The sequence below is a fragment of the Amia ocellicauda genome, chromosome 14 (assembly GCF_036373705.1).
Source record: "Amia ocellicauda isolate fAmiCal2 chromosome 14, fAmiCal2.hap1, whole genome shotgun sequence".
Taxonomy (NCBI): Eukaryota; Metazoa; Chordata; class Actinopteri; order Amiiformes; family Amiidae; genus Amia; species Amia ocellicauda.
The window spans coordinates 10,152,816-10,171,059 of NC_089863.1; the positions used below are offsets into that span (position 1 = coordinate 10,152,816).

Sequence of the window (18,244 nt, forward strand, 5' to 3'; positions counted from 1 at the left end):
CATGTGGACATATTTCAACCTCGGGTTCAAAATATAAAAGTGCATACACACGACCCGGGAGGGGGGCCATGGTACCATTCACCTAGATACTCCTACATCAGCGGTGGAAACCGCTTATTTCTTGCAGGTGCACATCCAGAAAATGTTGCATCCTCACCCGTTACAATTACAGAGCTCCACCGACATAGATCTGTGACTGACAAGCACCAGAAACCACATCTAGTTTGCATGTATAATCTCAGTTGATGTGAGATTGTTCGCTGGTGATATGTGGTTGTGAAGCAAAGATATGTTTGAGTCCAAATCTGCCTGATTTCATGGATTTCATGGAGATGTTTTTCCACTTTGAAATGACTCAGAATCACGCATTTCAGGTCTCCAATTGTCCAAAACTTACAATGATAAAGGGAAGTGGTAAAGACTTTAATCTAATAAGACACTAAATGCTTGAAAGTTTCAATTTTGTTTCTGTATGCCTACAATAATCTTTAACAAATTACAACAATAAAAAGTGTTCTGAAAGCGATTTAATACTTATATTTGCAATGGGTATATTACTAATTCACAGAATTTTGTGTGTGTGTTGGAAAGGGGCATTTGGAGGTGTGATTTCCCCCCCCTTACCAGAGATGACATCAAAACAGAAAGTTTTAACAATGTGTGCGGGTATTGTTTTCTTTTCCTTGATAGTTTGTGCCATATGCATTTATCGTATATCAAATGAAAGAACAAGTTGAGGCCTTAAGGGCTAATCGTCTGACAGATTACAAACACAAACTCGTGCAGATGCAGGTCAGTCCTGTACACTGTGATAAATGGCCGATTGCGCCAGCCTGTAGCTCAGGCCAGGAAGACCCGACATACGAGTCAGACACCGTTTGAAAGTTCCTGGTCTCTAGTTTCTATATTTCATTATTTATATTTTGATAAACGTATCTGATACATGCATTTATAATGATCTGAAAATAATGAGTGTAAAGGGTTAAGTTACACATCAATGGATGCTAATTAGTATGCATTTGTGATATCAGGAATTTTTCTGATATCAAATACCAGATCATTCTTCATATCAGAAATTGTATTCCTGATATCAGCAATTATGGATTAAATGTCACAACGGTTTGGCATAAGAATAAAACTAAAATTATTCTTAACAGATTACAATACATAGAGGTACAATCAGACAATCACCACCAGGGGGCGACCAACACACGCTTCAGCCTAACCCAAGTAATACATTACAAGTGCGATTACATTAATGAATCCCCAGAACAGTGTATGAATTTATATATACATGCATGAACTATAAAATAAAAAATGCACACATACGTTCCAAAAACAACCAATGAGAGTGAAAAAGAAAATCATGAGAATATATAAAACCCCTAACCCAATAACTTGTCCACTGTAACTAGAGCTGGCTCCGTTCTATCCTCCCTCCCTCCCCATTGCATACATCCACAATAACAGCAACAAAAACTAAATTACATAAATTAAAAGAAACCGGCAGCTGCCTCTCCTTCTCACAGTAATGAAAACAGCTCAGGCGTAAGGAAAGGTAGAGACTTGCTACCCGCCCTAGGAAGCTCATTTATATATATCCCATACCCGTGGAAACACTTCACCTCACCGGTTAGATTCGGATTGACACTTGAAAGAAAAAGAAAGGATTGGCAAGGTGTGGCTGCAGAGGGAATGAGTGATGATTATCAGTGGAGAGTAAAGAGACAATCAATTGGATGGGAGTGTTGTTAGCTAGGAAAGCCAGAGCAGAATCAGCAGAGAAGGGAGGATTTCCCATATGAATATCCAGCATGTCACATTTTACCATAATAAAGAGGTCTGAGGCAAGCACACCCAGGAGAGTGTTATTGGGAAACTCTCCTACCAGAGGTCACAGGGTCATTATTTCAAGCACTTCATTGATTACAGCATTCAATCACATATCACAGTTGAAAGTTGAGTATTGATTTTCTATTGTAATGCAATATTCAGGAAGATAAATCCTAATACAGTTTCATTCTGTCTGGGAGAGTTAGTTATCTTACTGAGCACATCAGTGAAGAAAGACAATTATTACTCCTCAATTTCTTAGCAGACTTTGCTAAACATGTATCTAAGTCATATTTACTGATATGTATAATACTGTGCATACCTATATCAGATCATTATTCTATTTAGTTATTAAAATGCATGTTAGCTAAATATTTTATATTTAAATGTTTGTTTAGACTTAGATTTAGCATCTACATTTAGGTTTAAGATAAACGTTTATTTAGTCAGAGATTTAAGATTTAACTTAAATATTTATTTTCAAAACCCAGATTTGGGATTTAGTTAAATATTTGCTGTTTGAATAAAAATTTATTTTTCAAAATGGAGATTTTAGCATTTATTTCACTATTTATTTTTAAAATGGAATATTTATAAATGTGGAACCAAAGGCTTAAGTATTTCTTAAATCACAAATAAAAAAAATAAAAAAATAGATTTATGCCAAATCTGTGAAAGAAGATGCAAATAAAGTGTGCATTGTTTTACATTTGGTGCCAAATAGGCATTTGATTGTATATCAGGGTAAAGAGCGTGTCTGAATAGAGAGACCGAGACAGCGACAGAGACAGAGACAGGTACAGAGCTATAGATATGCTAAAAGCTCTGTAGTGTCCAGGAGGGTTGGTCAGGGCTAAAATGACACATCCTGACACTGACCAAATCTACACGGTAAGTGGCGCAATTTGTTCTTCAGTGTCTGTCTCCTGCCAAGAGCTCCCTGGAAAGCAAACTGCGTGTGTTGAGTGGAAAGCTGGCAGCGAGTGAGCAGACCCTGCAGAAGCAGCAGGAGGCGGAGAAAGCAATAACATTGAGCAAAACAAATGATCTTCTGGGTTTGAAAATAAATCAATATAACAATAACAATGAAAGCAGCCAGTCTGGGTGGGGAGAGAGAGGCCTATTAAAGTGTGTGTGTGTTTATACTCCATGTGTGCATGTGCTTTGTGTAAACTCTGTGTGTGCAGAAATTAATCACTGAATAATGAATACACATGCTTGAGGGAGAGAAAGGGTGTGTTCTTGGAAGGCTATAGGGTTGTGGACTCATCTTGACAGCAGAGCTGAAAACTCAGAAGATCCTTTTCTGTTTCTTGTTTCTCTTGTGGCTATTTTCCACATTCGCCGGTCAAAGGAGAAGTTCAGCCCACATTCCTGTGGTCTGCTAACACTGCAAGGACTAAAATACAGTGAATGTCTCGCTGAACCCTGCGACACTGCAGCCCTGCTCAGGGGTTCAACACTGCACACATACCAATTAAAGACTTACTAATAAAAGGCTCAGGGGTAATGTGTGTGTTTCAGCAGCCTATGAAGTGTGAATTAATCAATCATCTGTATATTCAGTGTGGGCAGGACAGAGAGAAGGAGAGAAATATTAATTAATGTTCCATGCATCATGGAATCAAACATCATAATGTATGTGCTAGAAACCTTAACGTTTTTGTTGTGGCAGAAAAAAAAAATCTTCTAGGATTGGGATGTGACCAAATTATAATGTCTGAACAAATAGCAATAACATACCAATCTGGTGCAAAAAAAGAGTAAAAATATAGTGTAATATAGAAAGTTAGTGTATTGTTTTGTTAGGTTATGTTTTGGTTTTTGTACAGTAGCTCAGTAGCTTGCTTGCATACTGGCTAAAGTAACTGTTTTAATGACGATGACATTAAATGTGTAGCTAAAACAGATGGCTGACTGTATGTTTTTTTTTTTCTGGTTACTTTAACCTTACTAGCCACAAAAGAGCATTGTATTGAAAAATGATGGCTGTATATTTGCAAGTTTTACTTATATATATATATATATATATACACTGATCAGCCATAACATTATGACCATCTTCCTAATATGGTGTAGGTCCCCCTTTTGCCACCAAAACAGCCCTGACCCGTCGAGACATGGACTCCACTAGACCTCTGAAGGTGTGCTGTGGTATCTGGCACCAAGACGTTAGCAGCAGATCCTTTAAGTCCTGCAAGTTGTGAGGTGGGGCCTCCATGGATCGGACTTGTTTGTCCAGCACATCCCACAGATGCTCGATTGGATTGAGATCTGGGGAATTTGGAGGCCAAGTCAACACCCTGAACACGTGCCCATTGTAGGTGCTTTCGGCAGTGGACAGGGGTCAGCATGGGCACCCTGACTGGTCTGCGGCTACGCAGCCCCATACGCAACAAACTGCGATGCACTGTGTGTTCTGACACCTTTCTATCAGAACCAGCATTCACTTTTTCAGCAATTTGAGCTACAGTAGCTGATCTGTTGGATCGGACCACACGGGCCAGCCTTCGCTCCCCACGTGCATCAATGAGCCTTGGCCACCCTTGACCCTGTCGCCGGTTCACCGCTTTTCCTTCCTTGGACCACTTTTGATAGGTACTGACCACTGCAGACCGGGAACACCCCACAAGAGCTGCAGTTTTGGAGATGCTCTGACCCAGTTGTCTAGCCATCACAATTTGGCCTGATTATCAGTGTTATTCACTTCACCTGTCAGTGGTCATGATGTTATGGTTGATAGGTGTATATATAACATATTATATTATAAAATAACTCCCATAAAAAATAACAAAAAGATGATGCTTAATTTTCTACTGTTTCAAAGCAACAGTAAAGTCGGACATGTTTTTGTACAGTGTCCATGGGTATCCTGAAAGGCGCTTCTAAATAAAATATATTATTCTTATTATTATTTGTATTCTTATTCTCAAGAAACCAACACTTGACCCCACCTCTCCTCAGAACTACCGCCCTGTCTCTCTACTCCCCTTCCTCTCAAAGACTCTCGAGCGGGCGGTCCACCATCAGCTCTCTGACTTTCTGTCCCAACACTCACTCCTTGATCCTTGACCTCTGGGACTGCTCTCACCTGGTTCTCCTCCTACATCAGTGACCGGTCCTACCAAGTGACATAGCGAGGCTCCTCATCCACCCCTCAACCTCAACTCACAGGCGATCCCCAAGGCTCCGTCCTGGCTCCTGTTCTCTCTCTACACTCGGTCCCTGGGCCCCCTCATCAAATCCCATGGTTTCTCCTACGCTGATGATGCTATTTCCGCCCGGATGCACTCGCATCACCTCAAGCTCAACCTCTCCAAATCGGATCTCCTGTTTTTCTCTCACTCTTCCTCACCTTCTGCTGACCTCCCCATCTCGATCCCCTTGGAATCCACCACACTCTCTCCTACTTCTTCCACTAAAAATCTAGGAGTCACCCTCGATCCTGCGCTCTCCTACACCCAGCACATCACCACATTGACACGCACCTGCAGATTCTTCCTGAGCAACATACGCCGGATCCGTCCCTTCCTCACCGACTACTCGACTCAGCTACTCGTCCAGTCACTGGTCCTCTCCTGCCTGGACTACTGCAACTCCCTCCTGGCCAGCCTGCCTGCAACTACTACCCGCACTACAGTTTGAGAACCCCTGGTCTAGATAGACTTATTTAAACCTGCAAAGCGTGTAATAGATATTAGTCAGGACATCTTTTGACTGACAGACTTCAGACACATGATGGGGTTCTGATGACTATGACTGAGCCTGAGGCAAAAACTTGTAAACCACTGAACGTATGACATTTTTATGTAAAATCTTAAATTACCAAATAAAGGTGGATGTCAAAAGCCAACAGTGCTTGCTCAATGAGGATGTGGTGTTATAACTTCCTCAGTTCCAGTTCGTTGGTTGTCATACCCCATCTGTGACGAGGTATGATGAGTTGTGTGCTCCGACATGCCTCTTGTGGCACCACTGTTGTACTCAGCTGTTATTTTACTGTAGCCCATCTGTTACAAGTCTTGTCGGCCTCTTTCATCAACCAAGCTGTTTCCGAGCACAGGATTGTCTGGACGTATTCTCAGTACACCCGTGACACTGACATACATGAAACCCCCAGCAAGGTTGTTGTTTCTGACACACACATACCGGCATGTCTGGTGCCAACTACCATCCCTACCATCAGACCATTTTCCTGCAGGACACAATACCTGCATGAATCCTGTAGGATGCCTGCATGCTGGCTGGCTCTGACACAAATGAATCACTGGCAGGGACTCACTGAGAAAAAACAACTTTTAAAGGATCATGCCTGCGGGAGGGTACACTTTGGGCAGGAGGAAGGAAGGCAGGGGCTGTTGTAAAGAATAATAAAATAATAAAATGTTAAACTTAGAAAAAGCATATGTTTGTCCATTCTCAGTTTACAGGCTACAGTATAATTTGTTATATTGTCATTCATGGTGGCAGCGGGAGTTCTCACTCGAGAGTGGCCGGGTGGGGGCGTAGTCTATATGGTCTACACCAGTGGCTCTCACACCTGTTCTGGAGTATCACTTACCCTGCTGGATTTTGTTCCAACCGAGCTCTCAATTACTTAATTACTAATAATTTCGTAAGTCAGAGTCTTTTAATAATTTTTAACAGCAGGGGTTAAAGTATAACATTGTATAAGGAACCTCAAGAACCCAACTTTTTATCAGTTACACAATTTAAAGAGTCACGTAATCAAATTACTTCAATTAAGTGTTATTATTACTTGAATTCTTATGACACCCTCATCCAGGGTGTTACAATATATCGAAATGATCTTTTACTTATTTATACCCATAGGCATTAACTAGAGCAATCAAAGTAAATTACCTTGATCAAGGGTACCACAGCAGTTGGTACACAGTTAGCGCTTTTCCACCGACATGGAGCACTAAGTGTCCTCCACCTGGGATCACACCTGTCGGCCTATGCTTCAGAGTCCAGAGCCCTGACCACTAATCCACATTACTGCCTGCATTCATTTAGTAATTGAGAGCTCAGTTGGAACAAAAACCAGAAGGGTAGTTGGTCCTCTAGGACAGGTTTGAGAACCCCTGGTCTAGGCCGCGTGTGTCTATGTTTCACCCCCGTGGCGGTCCCTTACCCAACGCACATTTGTCTATCCCTGAAAGGCTGGCGTGCTGACGTCAGGTGTAGGAACACTTTGTGTATAGTAGGAAAAGTATTCCCCCTCAGTTTCTATTATTTTTTTAATTTTTTTAAAGGGCATATTAAATGTTCTATTATAAAAACACACAAAAACAACAGTATGAAAAATAGTATGAAGACACACCATTGCGAGAAGTTGAACTGCAGAAGGACAAATGCTAATTGAGCTGATTGTATAACTAGCAACTGCCATTCCCCTCAGCATCAGTCAGTACAGGACAGTGTAGTACCATTACATTACATTACATTACATTACCATTACAATTATAATACAGTACCATTGAATTACAATACAATACAGTACAGTACAAAATGGTACAATTCCACCATAATACAGTCTAGTATGATACAGTACAGCACAGTATAATGCAGTACAGTAAAATACCAATACAATACTATACAGTACAATACTGAGAGATGCTGTCAGAGGTGACATGCTGTCCAGACTCAGCTTCCCGGCTGTGTGGGGTTCAGTTTCAACACTAACCCAAAACACTTGCACAATACATGCATACGCACACGCACACGCACACGCACACGCACACTCAGAGCACTTCATCCGTGGTTATCAGGGTCTTGACTTCTGCCGTCCCGTTCTTGCTACACCTTCCCCCAGCCCCTTCTCCGTCCTGCAGCCTCACACTGGCCTGCCCCACTGCCTGCCCTGGCCCTCCCGCCCAGCCCCTGTCCTTGCTGCGGGTGGAGCCCAGTGCGGGGAGGTTGACAGAGAACTTGCGCAGGGCGGACATCTCGGCGCTAGAGGAGCGCAGGGAGGAGCCACGGGTGGAGCCGGTGGTCTCGGAGCAGGTGGCGTCGAACAGGCGCGCCATGAAACTCAGGCCGGCCCGGCGGATGTGGGAGCTGCCGGCGAAGACATACAGCACCGGGTTCACGCTGCTGCTCAGGAAGGCGAAGGCCGTCACGTTGGGCCGGGCAGTCTTTGCCGCGTTCAGCGCCTGCTGCGCTGCCGCCGTGCTCCCCAGCAGCCCTGACACCTGGTGGAGGGCAGGATGAAGGGGGAGCAGAACGACAGAGGCATAGAGGTATGTTAGAGGTGGGGGAGGACAGAAGGGTGGGTGATATAGAGGGTGGGGGCAGAAAGATGGTGAGATGGATTGACAAAGGGACACACACACGACAGTGAGATAAAATCTTTAGAATTGTCTCAAAAACTATTTAAATATATGTTTTAATTGTTCATTTTATAGATTTTTCTTATTCTATAACCTATTTGGTACCAGGTGTTATCTGGACTAGAGGGCTCAGTTTTGACTAGACAGTGTGCACTATAGTATAGTGTAGTATAGTATAGTATAGTATAGGGTGGGGGGCGGATGGTACCTGCAGCAGGTTGACCAGGTGGTAGGGTGCCCAGAAGACGGCGAAGGCGGCAATGATGAGCAGGATGAGGCGGCTGCCCCGGCCGCGGCCCTGAAACATGGCGCTGCGCAGACGCCACACCACGCCAGCGTAGCACAGCACGATCACCGCGAACGGCAGCATGAAGCCCAGCAGCGTCTCCCACAGGTACTGGAACACCTGGTGCCGCGGATCTCTCCAGTGATATGGCATGCAGATATACACAGGTACCTTCTCCAGCTTGATGTTACTAAAGCAGAGGGGGAGAGAGGTTGCTTTTGGAGAGAGGGAGAGGGGGGCTGACTGACTGACTGACACACTCACTGACTAATACACTGACTGACACACTGACTGACTGACAAACTGCCTGACTGACTGACACACTGCCTGACTGACACACTGACTGACAAACTGCCTGATGCCTCCCTCCTGTGCCTCTCCCCTTCCCCAGCCCCAGCTTGGCTTCTCACCTGCGGTAGAAGGGCATGGGCAGGGCAAGCAGGAAGGCCAATGTCCACAGCCCCAGCAGGATGCACAGCAGGGCACGGCGGGTGCGCAGGCGCTGGGACACGAAGGGCCGCGCCACGGCCAGCCAGCGGTCAGCGCTCATCAGGCAGATGAGGTAGATGGAGGCGTACATGTTGACACAGCACAGGTAGTGCACCAGCTTGCACACTGCTGACCCGAACTCCCAGCCCCGCCCCCCCGCCAGGAAGCGCAGGAAGAGCGGGGCGGTGAGGAGCACCAGGGCATCCGCCACAGCCAGGTTGAGCACAAGCAGGCAGGTGACCGAGCGGCGGGTCACCCGGAACAGGATGGTCCACACCACGAACAGGTTCCCGGGGAAACCCAGCAGGAAGGCCAGGAGGAGGATGGCGATGCCCACTTGGCTCGAGATGCTGAGGCCGGTGGCGGGCAAGGAGGAGGAGTTGGAGGTGGAGTTGGATAGGAAGACGAGCTTGGGGAGAAGGGAGGGGCTGGAGTGGTTGACGCCCAGCAGAGGGTCCATTTTTAGGTTTAGTTTAGTTTAATAAGGAGAATGGGGGTGTGGTGAAAACACCCAGGGGAGGGGAGGTGTGAGGTGAGGGGGGGACTTATATACAGAAGTGGGGTATGGGGCCGAGTCTGTGGGAGAGAAGGAGAGAGATGTCCATTGAAGTCAAGGTCATGCAACTGTCAGCCTCAGCCACAAAACCAACTAGAACTATTACAATTCAGTCTGTGGACAAAATCCACCCTTGTGTGGTCCATTGCTGACCTCTGTATGTTGTGTTTTCTCAGAAAGGGTGTGAAAGAGGAATTAAACTGCAGTAAAATGAGTTTACCACAGGGTGGCAGTATTCCTGTGAAGAACAATCTCACACTCGTTTGAAGACTACATTACTGTACACTATACTACACAACACTACACTACACTGCACTGTTCCGCAGGGCCTGTCCTCAGAGAGCACAGCTGTGGGGCAGTGTAGTGACCCTGGCAGAGTGCTATATGAGGGATTGTCGGGGGACTGAGGGGCTGGGCTGACAGCAGTGTGTTGGCAGCACCTGCTGTTCTCTCTTACTGTCGAGGGATCAGAAAAGAGAATCATTGTGCTCCCCTCCTTCCTGCATAAACCCCAACCAAAACCAATACCAGCCCCAGCCACACATCTGACAGGATGCCACACCGGAAACATACGACACAGCTTCCTCTATTGTTTTCCTCTTGGTATTTTAAGAACAAAAAAATCACCCTTTCTTTTTTTCCCCTAACCACATATATAACGAAAACAAGAAATCAAATCATAATTTTAAGGTAGATCAAAGAGGGATATGTGAAACGAGACATACTTTTTAAGAGTCTTTCTGTTCCCCAAAAGAAGGGAAATATTATAATTCAGTGTCAACTCTCTCTGTCTTCCACTGTCTGGAATCATTATTGCAGAAGTGCCAAAATGTATTTTATTTGGGGGGGGAGTGTGTTGGGGGGGGCGGGGTTGTGGGGCATTGAGGAATATTTGGATGATAGATTCAGCTTGCAATAGTTGTATGGGTGTTTGTCATTTTGCAAATCTCAGGCAGGTGAATTTTTTTATTTGATTTGGTCTATTTATTTATTTATTTTGCAGCTACACTTGGTTAATTCATGCCTCACGGTATCTGTGTTAGGGTGCAATGTGCGCCATGTTTCTCTCTCTAACTGTTTTGTTTTGCGTTCTTGGTGATTTCTTCTGATATTTCTGATGCTATTTTTTTTTCACCTCTTGTTTTTCTTGTTTTAATCTTTTTATCCGGACACTGTTGGCCTCGCCTCTGTTGTTAATGTTTTCACAACTCATACTGAAAACAGCACATCCTCTAGCTCTTCCTCTTCCTACCCCATTGCGACACAGACACCAAGACACTCTGACACACAGGCACGCAGGCACACACACACATACACATACACACACGAGCACACACTTGCAGGCACACACAGACACGGAGACGCTCAATCACATTCACACACAGACACACACATCCTTAGAAAGACACATGCACAATTTGTCATTACCAGACACAAATTTAAAAAAGTACACATACTCAAGCATATACACAAACACATCTGTGGTGTGTATCTGTGTTTGTGTCAGTCAACACAGCGAGTATGCACACATAGACACATGGAGACATATGGAGACACACAGAGACACGCAGAGACACATCGACACATGAGACAACCTGTCACAGGACACAGGAAGGAGACCACACTGTGTGTAATCTCTCCATTGGGACAGACTAGGCAACAGGCAAGTGGGGAGGGGCAGTGTAGGAAGTGCAATTGTCGTCACTTCACTGCAACCCAGAGAGAAGGACACTCTGTAAAAACATAGTGACATTGCGTGATCGTTAACTGGCAAACGCTGGCACTAAGTGACGCACACTGACCCACACTGGCACACACTGACTCATGCCAATGTACACAGGCACAGACTGGCTGATATTGACACACATTGAAGCATACTAGCACAAACTGACCCCCCATGATGCACACTGGCACACACTGACTCATTCCAATGTACACTGGCACAGATGGGCACACATTAATGCACATTTAAGCATACTTGGCGAACACTGATGCACACTTGCACACACTAACCCAAATTAACACACTGACACACTGACATTAACCAGCACACTGATCCAAACTTACACACTGGCACACACTGACTCATGCCAATGTACACTGGCAGAGATGGGCACACATTAACACACACTGAAGCATACTGGCAAACACATTGACCCACACTGACACTTACTAACACACTGACACACACTGACACACACTAATATACTGGCCCACACTGACACACTGACACACACTGACACACACTAATATACTGGCCCACACTGACACACACTGACACACACTAATATACTGGCCCACACTGACACACACTAATATACTGGCCCACACTAACACACTGACACACACTGACACACACTAATATACTGGCCCACACTGACACACACTGACACACACTAATATACTGACCCACACTGACACGCTGACACACACTGACACACACTAATATACTGGCCCACACTGACACGATGACACACACTGACACACACTAATATACTGGCCCACACTGACACACTGACACACACTGACACACACTAATATACTGACCCACACTGACACACTGACACACACTGACACACACTAATATACTGAATCACACTGACACACTGACACACACTAATATACTGACCCACACTGACACACTGACACACATTGACACACACTAATATACTGAATCACACTGACACACTGACACACACTAATATACTGACCCACACTGACACACTGACACACACTGACACACACTAATATACTGAATCACACTGACACACTGACACACACTAATATACTGACCCACACTGACACACTGACACACATTGACACACACTAATATACTGAATCACACTGACACACTGACACACACTAATATACTGACCCACACTGACACACTGACACACACTGACACACACTAATATACTGAATCACACTGACACACTGACACACACTAATATACTGACCCACACTCACACACACTGACACACACTAATATACTGACCCACACTGACACACTGACACACACTGACACACACTAATATACTGGCCCACACTGACACACACTAATATACTCACCCACACTGACACACTGACACACACTAATATACTGACCCACACTGACACACTGACACACACTGACACACACTAATATACTGGCCCACACTGACACACACTGACACACACTAATATACTCACCCACACTGACACACTGACACACACTAATATACTGACCCACACTGACACACTGACACACACTGACACACACTAATATACTGGCCCACACTGACACACACTAATATACTCACCCACACTGACACACTGACACACACTAATATACTGACCCACACTCACACACACTGACACACACTAATATACTCACCCACACTGACACACTGACACACACTAATATACTGACCCACACTGACACACTGACACACACTGACACACACTAATATACTGGCCCACACTGACCCACACTGACATTAACTAACACACTGACACACACTAATATACTGGCCCACACTGACACACTAACTCACACTGACACACTTACACACACTGCGACATTGACCCAAACTAACACACTGACACACTGACCCTAACTAACACACTGACTGGGGTAAAGCACAGAGAAGATATGCTAAACCTCATAGCAAACCACTACAGAGGCACAGAGAGAGAGAGATAGAGATGTGGACAGCAGTAAAGTGAGAGTGAGGAAAAGACTGATAACGAGAGAGAGACATTGACGCTGTGGTTGTAGAAGCTGTCATATATATATATATATATATACAGCAATAATAATAGATTTGAAGAATACATTTTAATTTAATTTAATGTATTTTTTACATATTTCAATGACAGCTCTAATATTCAGCATTAATCTGGCCAGTGATGGCAGATATATACTTGTAATAAAGTATACACTACTGGTTTAGAACTGTTTTAGAACACCTCATTTTTTCCAGTTTTTATTGAAATGTACACAGTTTAATGTCTCAATGCACTCTGAAATTAAAGCATAGAACAAATAAACAGTTGGAGATCAAAATAAATCATGGAATCGGGACCAGAAAGGGCACCAAATCTGTGTGCTTCTCTTTCATCCCATGTGTACTCTTCACTGTTGTGTTGTTTGCCAAGTGTGTGGTATCCCATGAAAGCTGAAACCAGCTTTCTAACAACATGAAGCAGTCTCTGATGTGAAAAAATGTGTTTCTTATAGCCCCCCACAATTACGCCCCCCCCCCCCTTCGAATTTTGAAACGAGGGGGGGGGATACTTGGTTTTAGTAGGAATACAAAATCTCACAAAATATTGACAATTCTGACATATTCTGGAACCAGACAGTCTACTGATCAAAACAAGACCATCCACGTTTTGGTAGAAGCAACACACACCCATAGAGAGCTCAAAATGTCAATAAACTGTTTACAGTGTATTACAGAATGATTTTACATAATTGGATCTGAACTTCTCTGTGTTTAATATAACATAAAATCATATATACTGTATTAATTGTTAGCTTGTTCTGAACAAAACAAGCATACTGATCGAAACCGAGTGATCTGTGACGTCTGAATGAGACCCCGCCCCGAGCACACTGCACATTTACCCCCCGGGCCCTGAATGACGGCGGGCGACATGGACACTGTAACTCGGATGTGTTTGAGAATAAGCTTTCAAACAATGTGTGCATTGTAGGAATACAGTGTAACAGGAGCTGTGTGCAACACTGCCAAATAATGCTTAAGAGGGTGTAGTAACACAGTATATAATTCTGAAATATACATTATTTTTCAGTTTTTGGTAACCTAAACTTTTTTGTTTTAACCTCTGGCAGTTTACCACTTACCTTTGTACCATTTCAGGTTATTCACTGAACTTGAACTGCTTACATTTAAAAATTGAAAAATTGAGGTGTTCTAAAACTTTTGACCAGTAGTTTAGTTAAGTATAGTATTGTGTAGTAAAGTGTAGAGAGTTCTGGTGTAGTATAGTATAGTGTTCTATAGTATTTTACAGAATATTATCGTACAGTACTATGTAGTATAGTATATTGTAGTATGATATAGTATAATATAGCATAAATTGCTGAAATTATTATCCACAGTTAAAACAGTCAACCCACACACACAGTATATAATACACATCAACACCCCCTGCATGTGCCTGCTCCCCCGGTGTGGCCCTGTCCCTGTCTTTCAGTTCGGTTCTTATAAATATACCTATATTGATTTGATTTGAGTTTTTTGGTTTTTGAGAGAATTGCAGTCGCATTTCAGATGAAGAACGTCTTTGTCCTCTAATCTTTTGCGAAACACACAAAGCCGTTTTATTCTTGGTTTATTCTGTTCTAACTGATTTGTTTTTTGTGAAATTGTGCAAGTCGTTTCAGGAAGTGTGTTTTTACATTGCAATGAAAGCTGTTGATATCCAGGACGCGATGCACAGTGGCAGGGCTCTCGGGCGGGTGTTTTCGTTGGAGTGGCCCTGGGCTTCCTCATAGTCAACCAGTCAGATCAGCACAGAGCCCTGCCGAGGAGCCCATATCTCCAATCTAATACGTAGGCTATGACAGCCAGTGTTGTCTTAAATAGCCAGTATTATATAGTATAGTATAGTATACAGTAGTACAGCTGGTGTAGACTCAAATATTCTACATTATTTAATTATTATTTTTATTTCTTGGCAGATGCCCTTATCCAGGGCTACTTACAAAATAAGTGCAATACAAAGTGCAATAATACAGTAGAATAGCCATTCCAGTCTAAAATAGACAGGGTTATTAATATATGTACACACATTTACATATAGATATATAGTATGACAGTCAGTCTAGTCTTGACAAAACAGTGTTATATATGTATTTAAATACTATGACAGCAAGTATTGTCTTAAATAGACTTATACTATACTATTGTCTTATAATTTACTATATATATATATATATATATATATATATACAGCTCTGGAAAAAATTTAGACCACTTAACATTGATTTCTGAACTTGGAGTGGTCTCCTATTTTTTCCAGAGCTCTCTCTCTCTCTCTCTCTCTCTCTCTCTCTCTCTCTCTCTCTCTCTCTCTCTCTCTCTCTCTCTCTCTCTATATATATATATATATATATATATATATATATATATATATATATATATATATATATTGTATGCAAGGTAGTGCAGTGCTGAGGAGGCAGTGCTGTAGGTGGCAGTGCAATCTGCAGGAAGGTAAGAGTGGTCACTGGTCACTTACCTCTGGGTAAAAGTCACTGGGCACTTGTCGCTGGCGCTGTTTGGGGCTCCTCGGCTGGGCCACTGGGAGTTCCTGCGTCTGACTGTCTGTCTGTGAGCTCAGAGCTGCTGTGTAGCTCCTGTGTTTAACGCCTGTGCTGACTACACTACCACACAGAGGAAACACAGAGATCCATCTCACCCCCACACACACACACACATAGACACGCACACACGCGCACACACATGCTCAGTCACTTACACACACTCTCACACGCACACACGCGCACACACATGCTCAGTCACTTACACACACTCTCACACGCACAGACACACACACTCACTCACGCACTCACACGCACACAGACAATCTCTACTACACAGCACTCCCCTGGCCAAGCTTCCCTCTTATCTGTAATGATTTATCTGTGTTCATGTGTTCAAGAGACACCATGTCTCCCTCTCTCTTCCTCTCTCTCCCTCTCTCTCTCTCTCTCTCTCTCTCTGAGTGGTCCTTTCTCTGCCCCCACTTCTGTCTTTCTCTTAGCGTGTCTTTATCCTTCTCTCTCTCTCTTGCTGAGAAAACAGGAACAAGACACCAGTCTGTCTCCAGTTGGCAGGTTTCTGGGTTGACGGGCTGAATAGCAACAGGGGACTGACATAGAGAGGGATGGAGGACTAAAACCGACTACACAAGACTGAAACACTGACTGACAGCCTGATACAACATATCCACTGAACAGATACATTAATTGACTGACCTGCTGATGTACTGGGTTAAGCTCCCCCCACCCACCCACCTAGCACAAGCAGATGCTGCACTGACTCAGCAGGATGTGGGAGACAGCGTGGCCTGGGACACAGGGGATTCTCAGGTTTGCTGATCACTGTCAGCATTTCTCCTGGACACCCCTAGAGCCGAGACTTTGGGGAGACAAGTGAGGGTAGGAGACAGAGAAATGCTTAGCCTGAAGAAGGGCTTAAGAAGAAGAAGAAGAAGAAGAAGAAGAAGAAGAAGAAAGGGGAATTTAGTAACAGAGACGATAAGAGATGAGCACAGTGCACAGTGCAGTGCTGAGGAGAAAGAGAATGACGAATAGATCTAGAGGAACAGATGAAAGTGCTTGGGGTGTAATTTGAATCTGAGATGTGGTGAATAAAATTACCTGAAAAACATAAATATGAAAAACACAAGTAGGTCACTAAGAGGGAGAGGAAGAGAAAAAGAGAGAGAGAGAGAGGAAGTGGGGAGAGGGTTGGTGGAGGCCCATATGAAGTAAATATACACTTTTAATATTATCACAATATTATATTTTGTAAGTCACCCTGGACAAGGGCGTCGGCGAATAAATAAATACATAATAATAATAATAATAATAATAATAATAATAATAATACTATGGAATGGGATTTATATATACAGCTCTGAAAAAAATTAAGTGTTGTCTTAAATAGCCAGTATTATATAGTATAGTATAGTATACAGTAGTACAGCTAGTGTAGACTCAAATATTCTCCATTATTTAATTATTATTTTTATTTCTTGGCAGATGCCCTTATCCAGGGCTACTTACAAAATAAGTGCAATACAAAGTGCAATAATACAGTAGAATAGCCATTCCAGTCTAAAATAGACAGGGTTATTAATATATGTACACACATTTACATATAGATATATAGTATGACAGTCTAGTCTCAACAAAACAGTGTTATATATGTATTTAAATACTATGACAGCAAGTATTGTCTTAAATAGACTTATACTATACTATTGTCTTATAATTTACTATATATATATATATATATACCACTGACAGGTGAAGTGAATAACACTGATAATCAGGCCAAATGGTGATGTCTAGACGACTGGGTCAGAGCATCTCCAAAACTGCAGCTCTTGTGGGGTGTTCCCGGTCTGCAGTGGTCAGTACCTATCAAAAGTCCCCAAATTCCCCAGATCTCAATCCAATCGAGCATCTGTGGGATGTGCTGGACAAACAAGTCCGATCCATGGAGGCCCCACCTCGTAACTTACAGGACTTAAAGGATCTGCTGCTAAAGTCTTGGTGCCAGATACCACAGCACACCTTCAGAGGTCTAGTGGAGTCCATGCCTCAACGGGTCAGGGGGACCTACACAATATTAGGCAGGTGGTCATAATGTTATGGCTGATCGGTGTATATCATAGGATAGTTGATCTAGTTTAAAACATTCCATATTATACATCTAGCCTGCTGTAAAATAGCCAGGGGGACAATTCTATCACATATAATACATCATATATAGAATTGGCTGTTGTGATGTTGTCTTCTGTACTGGTACATTTTTCCCACAGGCCTTGTATAAACAGTCTCTTATACTGTAAACCATTCTGAGGGGTTTCGGGAGACAGTGGAAATCAGAGAGGACGGGAGTGAGGGACGAGATAACCTGGGAAAGGTGTGAAGAAAAGAGTAAGAATTGGAAACAAAAAAACGAAAGAGAAGTACATAAGAAGAAAAAGAAGAAGAGGGAGTGA

General features: G+C 43.3%; 1 protein-coding gene across 1 annotated transcript; it reads right to left on the bottom strand.

The window, feature by feature from the left end:
• Positions 1 to 7,058: 7,058 nt before the first annotated feature.
• Positions 7,059 to 16,308, bottom strand: LOC136768655 (leukotriene B4 receptor 1). Its single transcript, XM_066722959.1, has 4 exons — positions 15,749 to 16,308; positions 8,865 to 9,519; positions 8,377 to 8,644; positions 7,059 to 8,030 (listed from the first exon to the last, which is right to left on the bottom strand). Exons 2-4 carry the CDS (start codon positions 9,401 to 9,403, stop codon positions 7,581 to 7,583), a joined length of 1,257 nt encoding a protein of 418 aa, XP_066579056.1. The 5' UTR covers positions 9,404 to 9,519; positions 15,749 to 16,308; the 3' UTR covers positions 7,059 to 7,580.
• Positions 16,309 to 18,244: the final 1,936 nt, after the last annotated feature.

Bases quoted from the DNA above. Each gene is read 5' to 3' on its own strand.
- LOC136768655 (XM_066722959.1), bottom strand. From the start codon at position 9,403: ATGGACCCTCTGCTGGGCGTCAACCACTCCAGCCCCTCCCTTCTCCCC. The intron at 8,645-8,864 runs GTGAGAAGCCAA...CCTCTGCTTTAG, and splicing joins CCCATGCCCTTCTACCGCAG to TAACATCAAGCTGGAGAAGG. The intron at 8,031-8,376 runs GTACCATCCGCC...GCCCTCCACCAG, and splicing joins ACCTGGTCAACCTGCTGCAG to GTGTCAGGGCTGCTGGGGAG.